At 34.8% G+C, this 16,887-nt stretch overlaps 1 protein-coding gene across 3 annotated transcripts in view; it reads right to left on the reverse strand.

Annotated features, from left to right (window-relative positions):
- The window catches only part of LOC149797110 (polyamine-transporting ATPase 13A3-like), a 214,818-nt gene that overhangs the window by 168,595 nt on the left and 29,336 nt on the right, over window positions 1-16,887 (reverse strand). For all 3 annotated transcript variants that reach the window (XR_016421772.1, XM_089961780.1, XM_089961779.1), the window contains exon 6: window positions 12,327-12,368. Coding sequence is in view for 2 of the 3 variants with exons in the window: in XM_089961780.1 (XP_089817906.1) it covers window positions 12,327-12,368 (42 nt within the window). In the remaining variant the exon portion in view is untranslated. The remainder of the gene's footprint in view (window positions 1-12,326; window positions 12,369-16,887) is intronic.

Raw genomic sequence — 16,887 nt, forward strand, 5'->3', positions numbered from 1 at the left:
GATCCAACCTAAGATACGCCCGGAAGGCAAGAAGATTCCCTAGCGGCTTAACATTGCCGAGATGAGGAACTCAAACTCTAAAACGACCTTTGTCAGCACCCGAGACAACCGTCTCTAATATACTCCTCTGGACACCCAGAATGGGAGGTAGACTGTGGGACCCTTAGACAGCTGGTTTACACCACCGCCACATAAGTCTTAGAGCCCTCCCCCAGAAAGCACAAGGACTGGTTTGATGAGAATTGCGAAACCATCAGGCAGCTGTTGGATGAAGACAAATCGCCTCCACAATGAGTCAATGTCCACTTCAAAGAAAGATGCATTCAATAACATCCGAAGAGCTGTTCAAAATAAACTCCTACAGATGCAGGACTGCTGGCTGAGTAACAAAGCTGATGAGATCCAAAGCCACGCTGTAAAGCATGATATAAAGAGGTTTTATGATGCGTTGAATGAAGTCTAAGGCCTATAATCATCGATATCATCCCCTCTCCTGCAAGCGGATGGAAAAACGCTGATCACAGACAAAGAGAAGATTCTCGAAAGCTTGGCTGAGCACCTCAACTTTGTCATGAACAACCCAACAGCCATAAATGATGAAGCCATTGATCGTCTGCCCCAAGTGGCAACCAATGAATCACTGGATAACCCACCAACCATATTATAGACCCAGAAAGCATTGCGTCTGCTCTCTAGTGGCAAGGCTCCTGGCTCAGACTCAATCCCAAAGGAGATATACCAGGAAGGCTGTGTGGCTCTGACTGAAACTCTACATCAGTTTTTTTCATGTGGCAAAAAGATACGATCCCATAGGAATTCAAAGATGCTACTATTATACACCTGCATAAGCGCAAAGAAATCTTCTGGTTTGTGACATCTACCGAGGTTGCTCCTTGCTCTTCATCGCAGGCAATATACTCGCCAGTTTCTTATCAACTGTTTCACATGACACTTTGGACGCTGAACAGGAAGCCAGTGTAGATTTCGGAAGGAGCGTGGAACCATCGGCATGATGTTTGCTGATAGGCAGTTACAAGAGAAAACCCAGGAGCAGAATACTGACTTTTATTCTACATATGTCGTCTTGACCACCACCTTCGACACTGTTAGCAGAGAGGGACTTTAGAAGATCATGGCCAAGTACGGATGCCCAAGGATATGTATCAGCATGGTGCTAAAATTCCACGACGGCATGGAAGCTAGGGTCCGGAACAATGTTGAGACATCAGATTCTTTTCCTGCCTCAAACGGAGTGAAGCACGGCTGTGTACTGGCGTGAACAAGTTTCTGTCTCATGTCCTCAGCCATGCTCAATTATGCCGTCAAAGATGGTGGTGTGTGAATTAGCATGAGATACCGCATTGGTGGCAAACCGTTCAACCTCACGAGGCTACAATCAAAAATTAAAATCACAACAAACATCATCAGAGACTTTCTGTTTGCTGATGAATTCGTCATCAACGCTGGCTCTGAATCTGACAGGTAACGAAGCGTCGACAAGTTCTCTGATTCTTGCTCAAATTTCGGCCTTACGATCAACACAAAGAGGACTTAAATAATATACAAGCCAGCCCCAGATAAACCGTATGCTGAGCCCAACATAACAGTCAACAATTACAAACTGAGCGCAGTGAACAGGTTTGCCTATCTTGGCATCAGTCTGTCTCATAACGTCGTAATCGATGGTGAAGAGGCATTAGTCTACATGCAAAGTTGAAGGTGTACAGAGCTATTGTACACACTGCGCTATTACACACCTGAGAAACCTGGATAGTGTACCAGCGCCATGCCTAGACGTTCAACAACTTTCTTACAATCTACCTCAGACGACTCCTCAACATCAAATGGCAAGACAGGATCCCGCACACTGACGTCCTTGCCGAAGTAAGCCTGTCTAGTATCTTCACCATCTTGATGCAATCACAGTTGCGATGGGCAGGCCATGTAGCTCGCATGCCATACCACCTTCTTCCCCCCAAAAAAATTATTTATGGCAAACTTGAACAGGGAAAGCTGAGCAAAGGAGGCCCGATGAAAAGTTTTAAGGACACCTTGAAGACGTCATTGAAGAACTTCGATATTGTCTATGACACGTGGCTGCAGATTCCCAGGACAGGGTCGTGTGGCGCTCTTCCGTCACAAAAGGTGCTAAAACTTCGCGGCCAACAGGACACCAGCGGCTGAACAACGGAGGCAGGCCAGGAAATCCCGAACCAGTAACCCCAAGATTACCGTTACGCCGATCCCATGTTCAAAATGCCACAGACCATTTAGGGCGCACATCGGTCTCATCGGCCATCTACGAACCCACAGACCATTTCTTCTCGCAATAACACTGGATGAGTAAATTGGTCCTCATCGACTTGATTGAAGAAATATATATATATAGTTCCAAATCCCATATAAAAAGATCAAGTTAGGCAGGGAACAGTTCAGCACTGGTGCCACTGCTTTTTCTTAGTTTTTCTGTCATATCGAATTTTTCTCTAACAAGATCTTATTTGATCCTGTGCCTTTGAAAGGACAGTTATGTGCCTTGTTATTTCTAACTTACATTTATCATTTATTTACCATTCACATGATAAGATCTACACTATATTGGGATATACATTCCTTTCAAGCTGTGCATTGCCGTTTTCTTTGTCTTTTTCCTATTGATATAACATCTACAACACAAAAACCATAGAAAAAGGCTTTTCAAAAACACATAGAATAAAATAACACACGAAGCATCAATAAAACTAACTAAATTCATTTTAAACAACTTAAATAATCAGTTCTCTGAAAAATCTACAAACACTGTAAAAACAACAAATAAACTTTCGTATCCTTCTAGTTTAGAAATTTAAAGCTGAAAACGCTTAATAACGTCAATTACAACTATCAACAAAACTGTCTAAAGAAAGAGAAAGAAAGTTTCAGTAGTACAATTCACGATTACATCATGAACAAAATATTTATACACAATATTCCGCACAAGAAAGTGAGTTGTCCAGTCCTAAGAGTTATTTTACTAACACTGAAGCTTTCATTCCATCGATCGAATGTGAAATCTCGAATCACTTATCGCGAAGAAGCAAATACTCATACCTAAGAAACAAGGAAATGGAAGCGTTTCAGTCATTTAGGACTAGAACTGACAATCAAACCTGCTGACAAGGAGTCTTTGGTAGAACTGATGGACTGAGAAGACTATATCAGAGAATCAAACAAACAGCTTACTGATGTCAGATTCTACCAGAAACTAAACCATGACCCAGCACTTGAATAGAATTAGACAGTTGGGGCATGTCATTATTGCAATATTCCAAGAGGAACATACAGACTAGGAAACCATGAAATATCTCACCCCCGAAAACCTAAGAGCTGGGAGATTCTATCTTCTACCCAAAATACACAAACCAAGAAACCCGGTTCGGTCTATTATCTCTGATAACGCTCAACCACCCGATAAATCTTGAATACTGAGACCATGTCAAAAGGCTGTACGTCCATACACTACCCTTCTAAATTCAGGACACCACAGACTATATCGTCAAAGCAAAACCAGTGATCCGTTATCTCCCAACACAATTTTTGTTTCACCAGACGTAACATCTCTCTATACCAATATTCCACATGTGCACGTAAAGAATCCTGGGAAACAAGACCTGTTAAGACACCGTCCACTGAATTTCCCCGTCAAACTCCTGGAGCTGGTAACTTAACAGATTCATGTTAACCTTTCTTTTAGATCTTCATGTTTAACATGAATATGAAAGTATTGCGATAGCAAAACGTATGCAAGCGATATTATGTTTTAGCGCCATAATATCTACCAATCTCTGTAACACATTTATGTCTGGAACATCTGAATATCGAAAGAGCTTTACGAGTATAAACAGAAAAATATATGTGAAGATATTTCGCAACATGTAATGATGTGTTATAATTTTGATAATGCCATTATTCTGACTACGAATTACTTTTATAATGTCAGTTTTGACTACTACAATTATTCTATCACTGAGAGAGCGCTGTTACAAATACACTGACATTTTCAACATCTTGCAATATCCACATAAGGCCAAACCCATAGATAAATAGTAACTGTCTCACACATGATGCTCATATAATACGTCCGTTAAGCGTTTATAGCATCCTTCTGGCTTTCGGTTCCTAGTCATGTCCGCACCTAGAGTAATTTGGAACGAACAACGGTTGTCTGCACATTTTCCTAGGCAACATAATTATTCACATTACATGAGCTATATAGATATTGTTTGCAGAAACGACAGTGAACATTGTCAATATTATAAATACACATGTCCCCAAATTTCAGAACTATTCTATAATACGCTTTACCATATTATTAAATATTTGGAATCATCTACACAACAAAAGGTCTCACATTTTTTTGGTAATATATTATTGCCATAAAATATTTGATATTGTAAGCTATTAATGTTTCTATAGCTTTCGTCTATGATACTTTGGGTGAAATTACATTTCTGTGTATTTATAAAATGAAACTAACAAGTTGTGCCCCATTTAAATACAACTTTTCATAATTTCTTAAATGTCCTTTAATGCAAACCACAGTTTGTATTATCTAATCCAAGTTAATTATCATTCGAGTGCTATTACAAAAGAGCTCAACTACGTGTATCTGATGTTACAATGTTATCACCGAATCGGCGCAAAGAGCTTCATCTCCTGCATCTAAGAGTGATAAAAGATCAGGATATTTTTTTAAATTAAGAACCCTTTACGAAATTATTCTCTCAGTAATCGAATCAAATCATCGATATACAAAAATAAAATCAATAGTGGACTTAAAACACAACCTTGTCAAGTCCCCAGCAAACAGTCAAAGTATTCGGTAAAGTCTTCCCTTCACTTTACACACAACCGCAAGTCATCCTACACTGAATTTAAAATATGTTAGGTGTATTTAATTTGCATTTTTTTGTTTGATAGATTTTTGAAATTCATTGCACGATATGGTTAATGTAGCACTGAATCTTATAGCTGACCTTCTTCAAGATCAGTGACAATTCTGTAAACAACATTGTATAACTATATTAGGATTCCTATGTTAAGCTGGATTACGTGATGAATGTCATATGTTTTATTGTAACATACCCTTCAATTCTTCTAGAAAAATACATTTTTGACCCTCATTCGGGCTTCCTTTCAATGCCTTAGTCCTTTTATATAAATCTTATTTGCTGGAAAATTAATCATTCTTGCGCTACAATTTGAACAGAATCAAGGTGTATTATTGTTGTGCAGTACTTTGGTTTGCTAGAAATTACGTAAATCAAATTATTCATCTATGAAAATACAAAGTGATCTAACCTAATATTCTAGGGCATAGAGACTTGCATTCATAGTGAATTTTAAACAACAATATATGTTTGATAATATTATTGCTGTTCAATAAAAGACTGTTGGCACGTCGCCACAACACGACAATGGCCACGACAGTCACATCAACTAATTTAGCATTGGATTTGCTATGGATTTCGGCTAAAGTTTATTGCGAACTTTAATCATTCGGACTTGCTATAGAACCTCTAGGATTATGTACGATTTAATTAGCAATACCATAAGTTATTTTCACATTCATGACTTTCTATTCGTTGGAAATAACTTATTTGTTGAATATTAAAAAGGTAGTTGCTTCTCACTCTTTTCTATTATTTAATTTAAGACCGCATAGTCGTTAAACAGAATTGAGCGATCGTCCTTGAGATAGGAATTTCTCTAAAATATTTCAGAAACTTTGTTTATAAAGTTTAAATCCAAATGGCTCGCTGCGTCACAGTACTATTTCACATGTTAGAAATGTTTAGTGAAATCAACAAGCTTTTACAATTTCATCTAAAGTGGGAAAGTGTATTTCACATCCTACCCAGGAACATTTAGACTTCTTCAAAAGGAGTGAATTGCTTTAGCTTGCCAGAAAATATTATCGTTCTGAGACGAAGGCTTCTTTAACGAAGAAAATAATATTTTGTTCCAATATTTGGTATTAAAGAATATTTTGAATAAAATTTCTTCAGATTTGATTAGGGGGTCTTCGTCTGTCTATAAATTTCAAAGTTATGGACTTAGCTTAAATTACAAGACTGAAATATCGTTCATGAGTCTTGAGCTTCAGAAACAAGAAAGACAAACGCAATCCGATAAAGAGGAAAAAGAGATGTAAATAAAATTGCGAAAATAGGAAAGAGAAAGAGAAAAAGAAGATAGGCTAATGCAAAGGCATGAAGAAAAAGGGGAGAGAGAAATAAAGATGGAAAGAGAAAGAGAAAAGGAAAAAAGACAGTTTGAAGTTGGATCAAAGAAATTGGAGATGGCAATTGAAATGCACATCCACACTGTACATACAATCTCAGGTTTTGATGTTACTATCAATATTAGGTTAGTACAATCTTTTAAGAAAAAGAAGTAAATATTTTCAACATTTTTCAAAAATTGCTAAAATGTTGAAATGGCACAGAAAGCATTAGACTCTGTCATTAGAAAGTGCACCTGGTGGCAAAAAGTCGTGACATCTAGATTCCTTGTCATGACAGCAAAGTGCTGATTATGATCTGGTTAAGAAATGTAGCTTAAAGGGTTACGAGTAGGTACCTGAAGCTTACTGGATCAATGTTTAGTAACTATGGAAAAGAAACTGGACATCTCCATGTCAAATGTGAGTAATCCTTTGATCGGCAGTGGTAAGCCAAGAAAATTGGTGAATATTAGGAAAATCTCAGACAACCCAAATAAGTTGAAGACATGCAGATTGCGTCCATGGTGACGTTGAGACTTACCTTGATGAGTGAAAGGTCTAAATTTTAGAAAATGCTGACGTGTGTTCCTTAGCTAATAAAGTTTATTTTGTTAGTAAATCTTTCACTCAGCAGTATTGTGGTAAAAAGCTTTATTAGTCTAATATGAGGACTTCAAATCTCAGTCTTTAAAAAATCATGTTTCTGATAAGATTGATCAGAAATCCTAATCTCTTCCTAAGTGCACTTAAAGCAGGATTGCTACATATTGAAATATAAGCAGCATAATCGAGGCAGACCTATTCTAAATGCTCCTGTTTCTAAGGGGTCAATACATTTGTTGGGTTAAACAACCCCAAATATATATATCTATGATACACCGCAGAGTGAATATGCTATCAGTAGTGGAATATCCACACCTAAACCCATCTTGTTCTTCGTCAATAATACTAGTACGTTCGGCCTATTCCAATAATATTTGTTTAAAATAGAGGTGTACGTCTTACACATAGCATTATCCAACGATCTACCCCTTATTATAAGGATAATCTAAGGAGGACTTTTTAATTAGTGGCCATATAACACCTACTCCCCCATCAATTAGGAAAGATCCAGTAAAGAATAAAGATTGTTAAAAAGTACTACTGAAAAATCTGCCTATCACTCCTGCACGACAAGCCTTTCCAGATTTGAGTCTAAATATTCTGTATACAACTTTGTCTTCCGATATCGGTTTATACAGCATATCACAATCTGCTTGGTGTCTGTTCAAAAGAGGTTCTTCCTTGTGACCATCATCGACGACTTCTTCTGAATATAATGGGTTCTTAAAGTAAGTAAGTGCCGGATATGTGAGATTGGTTAAAATAAGCCTGTCACCACAAGATCAAAGCGTTTTTATAGACTTTTTTTAATCTCTCGCAGAAACGTGCAAATTCATCCGTTTATCTTGATTTTTTACAAACATATTTAAATTATTTTTTTAACACAATAATCCAAGATTCACTGTAAAGTTCATTAACATGTAACATTGCATGTTAGACTTAACTTTGCCCAAAATCAAGTTTATTGTTTACTTGTCCTAAACTATTGATCATTTAAAATTATTTAGGCAACTAATACATAGCTAAAATATTGTTTATGTGTATGTGTTTAGTATCAATAGAAGTAAACATTCTTATTTGGGTATGGGTCTAGGTTATTGGGATTCCTCTGGCGTACTTGACATATTCCAAGTTCTATATTATACTTTTAGTAACAGGCCTTCTAATTAATAGTAACATTTTATCTCGTAAATATTTAGAACATTCCAGATTGGAATTATCCATTAGGTAATAGTTTTATTATAAAGTGCTCATTGTGATCTGACGTCAAGTAGGGTACTATGTAATATCGTTACTGGACAATTTATTCATTCATGGTCTTAATCTAGTAGAATCAGTCGTTATATTGTTGTGTTCAGTATTTTATTTCGGATTGAATTTATTTCGTTAAATTATTTAATTCAAGTTAATTTTAAAACAATGCATAATTCTCACAAATATATATATGAACTGTTAAGAGAAAAGTACCGTCTGTATAATCATTGTATCATCCTCTTAAATATCATCAGGACGCGTTAAAGTGCATTTTAATGGGGAATATGCTCATCAGCATGTAAGTATTTATAATCTGGTAAAGTCACCTGGAAGCAGCATGCCAACATATTGTACAAAATTGTAGGATCGTATAGCTATTAGGTTCATAAAACAGAACAAACGTTTCTACCATATTTTTAATACAAACATTCAAATTCAAATATGATCACTGGAAAATGTTTAAAATCAATGTCAACTTAGGTATTCTAAAATAAACTGTAGATTCATTTTTTCCAGGTCATTCATGACTATAGCTTTCTCAGGCATCCTGTGCGGCTTGTATCACTATTTACATTTGCCGAAATGAAAACTCAAACTTCGATTTGAAAAGAATTCGGATACTTCCCGAAGTGACCATGTAGCTAAATGAATGATTCGCACAGTATTTATTCCCTGTGAAATATAGATTTTTTTGCATCATCACAGCATGCATTTAGGTGAATCTCACGATTACTAGCTAGTAGTTTGGCATACGATTAATATTAACCAATGTATTCATTGAACATGAATTGAATACAGCAGGGTTTTCATGGAGATGCAGACATGTGGTTAAAAAAATTGTTCCTTCAATATTGTTCTTTCATTTAGTCAGAGAAAACTCATTCTACAAGCTGACGATTGTCCTGGAGAAACTATATACGAGATGAAATTATGATAAGACAAATTGATATATATTCGACAAAGTAGACATGTAATACACCATACAAAAAATCTTAGAAAAGGTCTTATAAAATAAGATATATTGCATGTTTTATGATAAACATTGTGCAAATGATCACATATTGTGGTTACAAAATGACTTTTTGATTGCGATCAGGTTTGTGACCGGTGTAGTTTTTTAAGCGAGCAACAATTAGGTTATATTATTTGTGCACTATTATATTGAATGAAACTTAGACTTGAATACCAACATATCACTAGCAATAAGCTTCTAATTCATCTTTCTTAGCTAGCAATTTGTTAATTGTAGCTAGCGAAATGTTAGATTGCTAGTATCAATATGAAGCCCTAGATAAAATTCAAATTCAGTTTATATTTTAAACTTTATAACATATCAAATAAAAACTTTTACACATTTAAAGTTGACAATATCCGATATTATGTAAAAGATAAAATATTCTATTACTGACATAAAAAGTATGAGAGATCTTAATTAACTCTGTTAGATTTTCTGATTTATTTTATTTTAGGATATAAATAGACTTGCAAGATATAACATTAATGGTTTAAAAAATAAGTGATAGAAAAATGTAAGAACCAGCAAGTCTTGCAAATTCAAGAAATACTTCATTTCACTAGAATACAAAGTGAAAATGTAAAATTAGTTTGCGATATTGCGAGTTAAATAGCAAATGCACCTAGAAGTTTCAACACAAATCCTAATGACTAAAGTTTTGAATAATCATTAGTGGTATTCCAAAGTAAATCCAACGCTAAAGGTGTTGATTGTTTGTAGTGGTCTGTGTTGTGGCGATGTGCCAACAGTCTTTTAGTGAATCACAATCATATAATGCTGGTTTAAATTCACTATAATTCAATGTCTTTAATTTCATGAATGTCAATTTTGAGCACTTTATTTTTTCAGAGAAAAATTACTTGAATTAAATAATTTGAATAAATAAATTCCAGCCCAAATTAAATATTGAACAAAGCAATGATGCAAATGATTACTCTCCCATCTTACAGCAGGGATACATATTTTTCTAGAAACAAGAATATAAACTCCTCTTCTTGACCTAGGTCACAATAAGCTTTTACTAAAAACAAAAACATCAACTCAGGGAACATTTCACTCTGGAGGGTTCCAAAGGTAAACAAGATAAAATTTTAATTATAATTAGACGTTCTGTGACAACAATTATAAGAAAAACGTGGTACATAAAATGTCCCTGACTCAGACCGAGATAAATCTGACTACTTATATTAATAATGTTCCTACTATTAAACCCATATTCATAGAGAAAATATTAGCTATGTATTAGTTGGTTACAAAATGATAAGAGCAACACCAACGATTATGGTCAGGTATTCAATGAACTTGATTTTGAAGAAGGTCAGCTACAAAACAAATCTTTACATAAGGCACAACATGTCATGAAATTAAAAAGTAAAAAAAAAAATAACAAACAAACAATACGAATTAACTATACAAAATACATTTATAATATCAATGTAGAGCATGAAGAATACTAAAACAGCTGCTGTGCTTCTCTGCTGATTTCCCTGTCTAAGCGGCTTATATTTAATCAAACATTGCAACCTATGGTTTCATTCAAATCGTAATGTAGAAAAATCGAAATTGATTCAAATGCCCATTATATCGGTTAGGGTGATTAACACAACAAATAAGCAATGAAACATGCAATTAACTACTATTGCAAATTCACATCTATCTTATAGTTTTCTCTGTGACGTGCACACAATTATTAATATAATAAACACAAATCTGCTAACATATGCCTTGGCCAATCAGTGTCTACAATAATCATTCTACTTAGGCCATTCCCTCATTATGATGCTCTTCATGGCAACCATAAAAGTGGACTGCCTCTTATGTGAGGTTGTCTTATTATAGAGGCATTTTATATAAAATATTATTATTAAATAATTAAATGGGAGCCATGGCTATACCGCCTTTTTTAAATGGTATATCTTATAAGGAGGTAGTTCTGCAGTATGTCATCCAAATATTGTAGACGTTGAATTGCTGGCACATTAAATAATGTCAGATTTTTGTTCTGTTTGCAGCTTAGTGCTTCATATGAACAAATAAACATATAGCAACACATTCTGATAAATGCATTCTAAATTTTTAAGCTTATACCAGGCAGTTACATCCAATACTAAAATGAACTTAGAAATATTGTTTACTATATTTCATAAAAATAAGCTTATAAAGTGTAAGCATTATATTAAAGCAATTCTTTGTGCCTTAGATATTATAGGCAGAAGACTATAGAAGAGAGAGTCCTGATTTTTCTCCCCACAATGAGCAGAAAAAAATATTAAGTGAGGCCACTTAACAATGATATTATATTTAGCCATGCATAATTGACATAATTATGCCACATGTCTAACAACACATCAGATATACACATGCCTGGAAAGCATATAATTTCATTATCAGCGTGTCCAAACAGATCTTACAAACCTAAGGTTCTGACTGGTTGCTCATAAATTTTAAGTTTGAACTCAACCTCAAAACATTTATAATCCATAGATCTCATACTCTCCAATATTCCTGGGCATGAAACTCAAGATTTGTATGTACACCAAAACCCATATCATCCAAACTTTCTTAAGACAAAACGTAAGCTCACGAAATTTATATTCCTCAGACCCCATACTCGCCAAGCCTTATGAGCATAAAGTCAAGCTCTAGCTCAAAGCAAAACATCCTGAATATCAGTAGCTTAGGTAGAATAAAGTCCGAGTCGTATAACTTACAGCCTTGTCTTAACATCAGCCTGCTAAATTTCATTCATGAAGACCAAGTCCATTGTCACGATCAAGTAAGGGGTTTTGAGCTTGACCTTTAGCTTTCTTGCTCAAAAAATTTAAAGAATACTGGGTTAGTTCTGAGTATGTGCTGTTGGCATGAAATCATAAAAAAAACTTGAAGTCATAGAACTTTTGAACTTGACATGTATTTGACCAATCAAACAATAGATTATTTTTGAAAGCTCGTTTCGGATTGGCTGTCGTTGAAAACTCAATCTCACACTCAAACTCAAAGTTTTATGATTATCTTGAGCATCTAGCGCATCATGAAGAGAAAGACTGGTTTTATTATGTTAGCCACTAAATGTGCGTTATTCTTTAGCAAATATGCTAAATATACTTATTGAAGCACCTGGCTATTTGCATAAAATAAACAATGCATCCTGATTATGTTGAAAAACAAAAAAAATCATTCTTTACATACGTAAACTTGAAACGAAATACTCTCAGGAAGCACTTCTCCATCCTGAAATAGAAATAAAGGGTACAGTATTTATGAAGTCTTAAATGTATTAAAAGATTAGCTAATATCTTATACAAATACTGTATCTTTACAAATTTATTTGCCATAATAATACAAATGGGCAGTGCAGTCAATACTTATTTTTAATAAATAGTATACATTTTGTAAGTATTAATTCAGCGTTGATTGTTGTATTGTACACATAAATACTGCTTAATATTATTTATCTCAACTGGAATGGGAGTACAATTAAACTTTAAGGATGATTAAACAGATATGTTGATAGCATATTTGAAAAAAAAACATTTTCGGAATGGATAATAATGTCTTTTATTGAAAATTTCATGCTGATTTGACCGTCCTCTCATGACAAGTAATGATTAGCGTTCAAAAATAATTGTGGTCGGAGAAATATTGGATATCCATGTGGAGCCATTTTAACTTAGGGCCAACCAAACAACATAACAGTTTGTCTGATGAAAACCCTGTCGGTGTAACATTCCGCTCATTATAAGTAATTACAAGATTGTAAGATGGTTACTATGGTGGCTATATTGGATGTCAAGTAATCATCGTTTTCATTTAGGACCAACTATATATAACAAGTGTTCTTTTTAGTAACACCATTATGTCAGTATGAAGAAACCTTTCGTTACGTAAACATCCTAAAACGTTAGTTGATCTTGTGAGTTCAAACAGTTCCCAAACAAATACTCTTCTTTTAAGAATGAATACAAAGAAATCAGAGTATATTGTCAGAGTCAAACGTCACTGTATACAGAAGGTTCGAAAAATGGCGACAAAGTTAGAACTGCCATTAAAATACCAAATGGCAACATCTCAAGCCGATTTTTATTGCAGAAATTTTAGCCATACTCAAGGCATTAAATTGCTTAGAAATCTCTTAAGAAACAATTTTCATAATTTTTTCGGAGTCCCTTTCCATACTGAAAACATTCCAGAATATTACATATATGACAACTCATTAATATTGCAGATCATAAAGAAACACGATCTTCTCATACAATCTGGCAAACGTTTTCTATGTTGTTGGCTACTGGTCACATTGGTACAAAAGGTCATGAAAACGAAGGTATAGCAATCGATTTTGGCCTGCAGTCAACAATTTCTAAATGAAATATCCCCTTTATTGACCTTAAGTATAAATCAGCACAGTAAATTCTTCACAATTGAGAAAAGCTGTTGAATGAAAACCCTACAAACAAACGTATGAGAATACTTCAGACAACGTACGACAATCAATAAACTAAAGACCATCGGGTAAGTTCTTCTAGTCTAATATCAGTATAGCTGCAATCAGTTCTCGTGAGGGTTATTAAACCATTTTCATGATCAAACTGACACAACTCCAAAATACTGTGATCAATTAGACTTCAGAAGGTTTAGTGGTGTCTGGGTCTAAACACGAGAAGGATTTCATAAAGTACAGACAAGGCACCTAATTAAAACATCGAAAATAATCTCAGACTTTCACTCAGTTTAACATTGTTTGTCTGATTTGTTTGTGATAGAATGTTAACTAATCATTGTTTAGATTTTGTTGAAAAGCCTGAGCTGAATACTTGGATGTTCTCACAATTTCGGGATCGTATTTTAGGTGGCGTGATTCATGACACATTTACACAGTGCCCAAGTTAGCATGAGAAGTAAATCTTGACATGGAATCAATAGAAGGTTTAAGAACTTCATTAGTCATAACAAGCAGACAAGATTTTAGTATTGTATATCATGTGCATTTCTTGAACGAATTTACTCCAGCATAAGAAAGTAACAGTGTTTACTATATTCATTTAAATGCAATGTTGTCAGCAAATGATAATATTGTTTCTGTGGCTATAACAACGAATAACAGTCCAACGTGCACCACAAAGATGTGTATGGTGCAGTTACAGTTCTTCATTAGATCAGTTACTGGTGTAATAACGTAAAAGAAATATTAAAAGATTGCTAAGTGCTAGAATTATGGTACATGCTATTAGCCATTTAGCAGTGTTACTTTATATACATCATGATAAATTAAGTAAAGCAAACCAAACTGTCCTAACTTCAATTTCAATGGGAGCATTGAAGTATTTGTAATGACAATGAACGAAATGGACGAGGAAGAAACCTTCTGGGCAAAATGACAAACAACTACCATATTTACAGGTAGATAGTAAACACATTAAACCAATTGAATTAAAACTCAGTTGTAAATTATGAAAGTTGTTAAAGGACTCAAGGAATAAATTCTAAACAATAGAGCTACTAGCAAAGGGTTGATCACTAATGGCTGAACTCATTACAATTTGCTTCTCATGGCCTTACACAGAAAAACCGATGGTGGAAAGGAGGTTAGAAAAAAAATGGGCATCCAGGGGTAGAAGGAACTCTCAGTGATGATTGTTAAAGGAGAAACGCATTCACGGATAGTAGGGATTCAAAATGATAATATTAGAAGGAAATAGGCATTCTGGGGTAGAAGGAACTCTAAGTGATGATTGTTAAAGGAGACACGCATTCAGGGATAGTAGGATTCAGAATGATAATTTTAGAAGGAAATAGACATTCTGGGGTAGTAGGAACGCTAAAGTTTGATACTGAATGCTCATTTAACGTCTAATACTACAGAGCTGCACAGAACGTTTAGGTAAATCCAGCAAACCTTTGCGGTTATGATATGGAAACTAAAGGCGGGAGAACATGCAATCAGGAGGTAACATTATTGCAATGAGGTTGTGCAGTGCTGAAAACCATGCTCATTCAAAGTGTAAGGAATATAAAGTTGCATGCCATGGTTGAAATCTAGCATCCTCGATAATGTTCAGCTGTAAAAACCAAACGTTAGGAGGACAATCACGGGCTATACGTTTTGTAAGTGATGACATATAAAGATGAAAATCAAACTCTATTGAGCAATCATCATTATAAAACTGCATCAAATATGGTTGAAATCAAACATTTTGTGGTTATCGTGTTGACCAACTGACTGATAGACCGACAATGTGATAAATATAGGCTTCCTTTAATTTTACTGAGAAAGGTCTAATTAAGAAATGCAGCTATTGATAGAAACATTTAAGAAATTACTGTTATACTGATGACAATATACTGGCGTGACCCTTGTGTTCATGTAAATAGCGTAGATCTTACTGTATAAATGCAATAATAAATTGGCATATAACAAATATTTAACATCAGAGTTGTGTTCTTGAAATTGCTGACCGATGAAACCGTACAAAAAGGAACACAGTGATTTGTCGATATACACACATTCACATACACATATCATTTTGGACGTTTTATTGTGATCCATTTAATTCTCGGAGACTGTTTTCAAGCGATTCAGCTGCAAGTCAAACAGGGAGAAGGTTTACAAAGCTACAGGAAAATAATGATTTGACGATGCGCTCATCTTCAGGAGATAACCATAATATTTACCATATTTCATGTTATGTATATCTTTACTGTGTGGTTGACCTTGGTCAGAAATTGAGGTTAGAGGCCCATGTGACTATTATGTAAAAAGTAATACATAGGTTGTTACATATGCTGAGTTCAAGGTATTGTTCCTGTTTGAAATTAAGAATATTCTAGAAGCAAAGTGTTTACGAATAAGATGGGAAATATCTCCCTTCCTGGTTATGTTATTGTGCCTTCGCTTGTTAATTAAATGTTTACTTCAGAATAATTCATTCTATATCATAACATTGGTCTAGGAGAATAATCCATTTAGTTGTTTTCGAAGGATATATAAGTGCTCATAAATTTAGGACAAAATCGTCTTGGAATTATTGTGAATATTTATTCAAGTGCATTTTGGATTATATCATTGCGAAAAATCAATACTGTTGGCAGATTATCACATTCCAGGTTATTGACATATATGCAAATTCAGTATTGGAATGCATTTGGAATTTAATTTAAAATGTCGTAATTTCCTTTCAAATTTTCACTTCTTGTTCAAAGAAATTAAATTATTTTTTGAATTTGACAAAATATTTTGGTTTTCTATCTTTGATATCGTAACATATGGCACACCGCATTAGCCTTAAGGCAAAAAGGGCAAAAGCTCCACAAAACTGATGGGAGGAAAATGATTTATCCACCAGCGCATCTTCATATGATTACTATCAAGTTTACAACGTTTCATGGCAATCAATCGAAATATGTGGGGCTAGTTGTTCTATCGAGATTGAGTCACATATATATCATCGAAAATTGGGACTACCTGTTCTAACGAGGCTGCAGTATAAACAGTTATGCAATTAAAAAAAAAACACAATAACGGCAACCTGATTGTTGAAGAAGAGTCGTTTGCCAATTTGCTATGTTTCATCGTTATCCATCAAAATGTGCGGTACTAGCTGCACTAACAAGATTGGATGAAGGCCACTTGTCAGCCAGGCACATGGATCCACAATTTGATTAATATACCCCTCCCCTGCTGCTAGCATAGAAAAGGATATGCCCCAAAACGAAAAGAGTTTGTGAAACTCATGTATAGGGTAGGTTTGGACAC

This window comes from Sinohyriopsis cumingii, chromosome 6 (assembly GCF_028554795.1).
Source record: "Sinohyriopsis cumingii isolate HCF-2022 chromosome 6, ASM2855479v2, whole genome shotgun sequence".
Lineage (NCBI taxonomy): Eukaryota > Metazoa > Mollusca > Bivalvia > Unionida > Unionidae > Sinohyriopsis > Sinohyriopsis cumingii.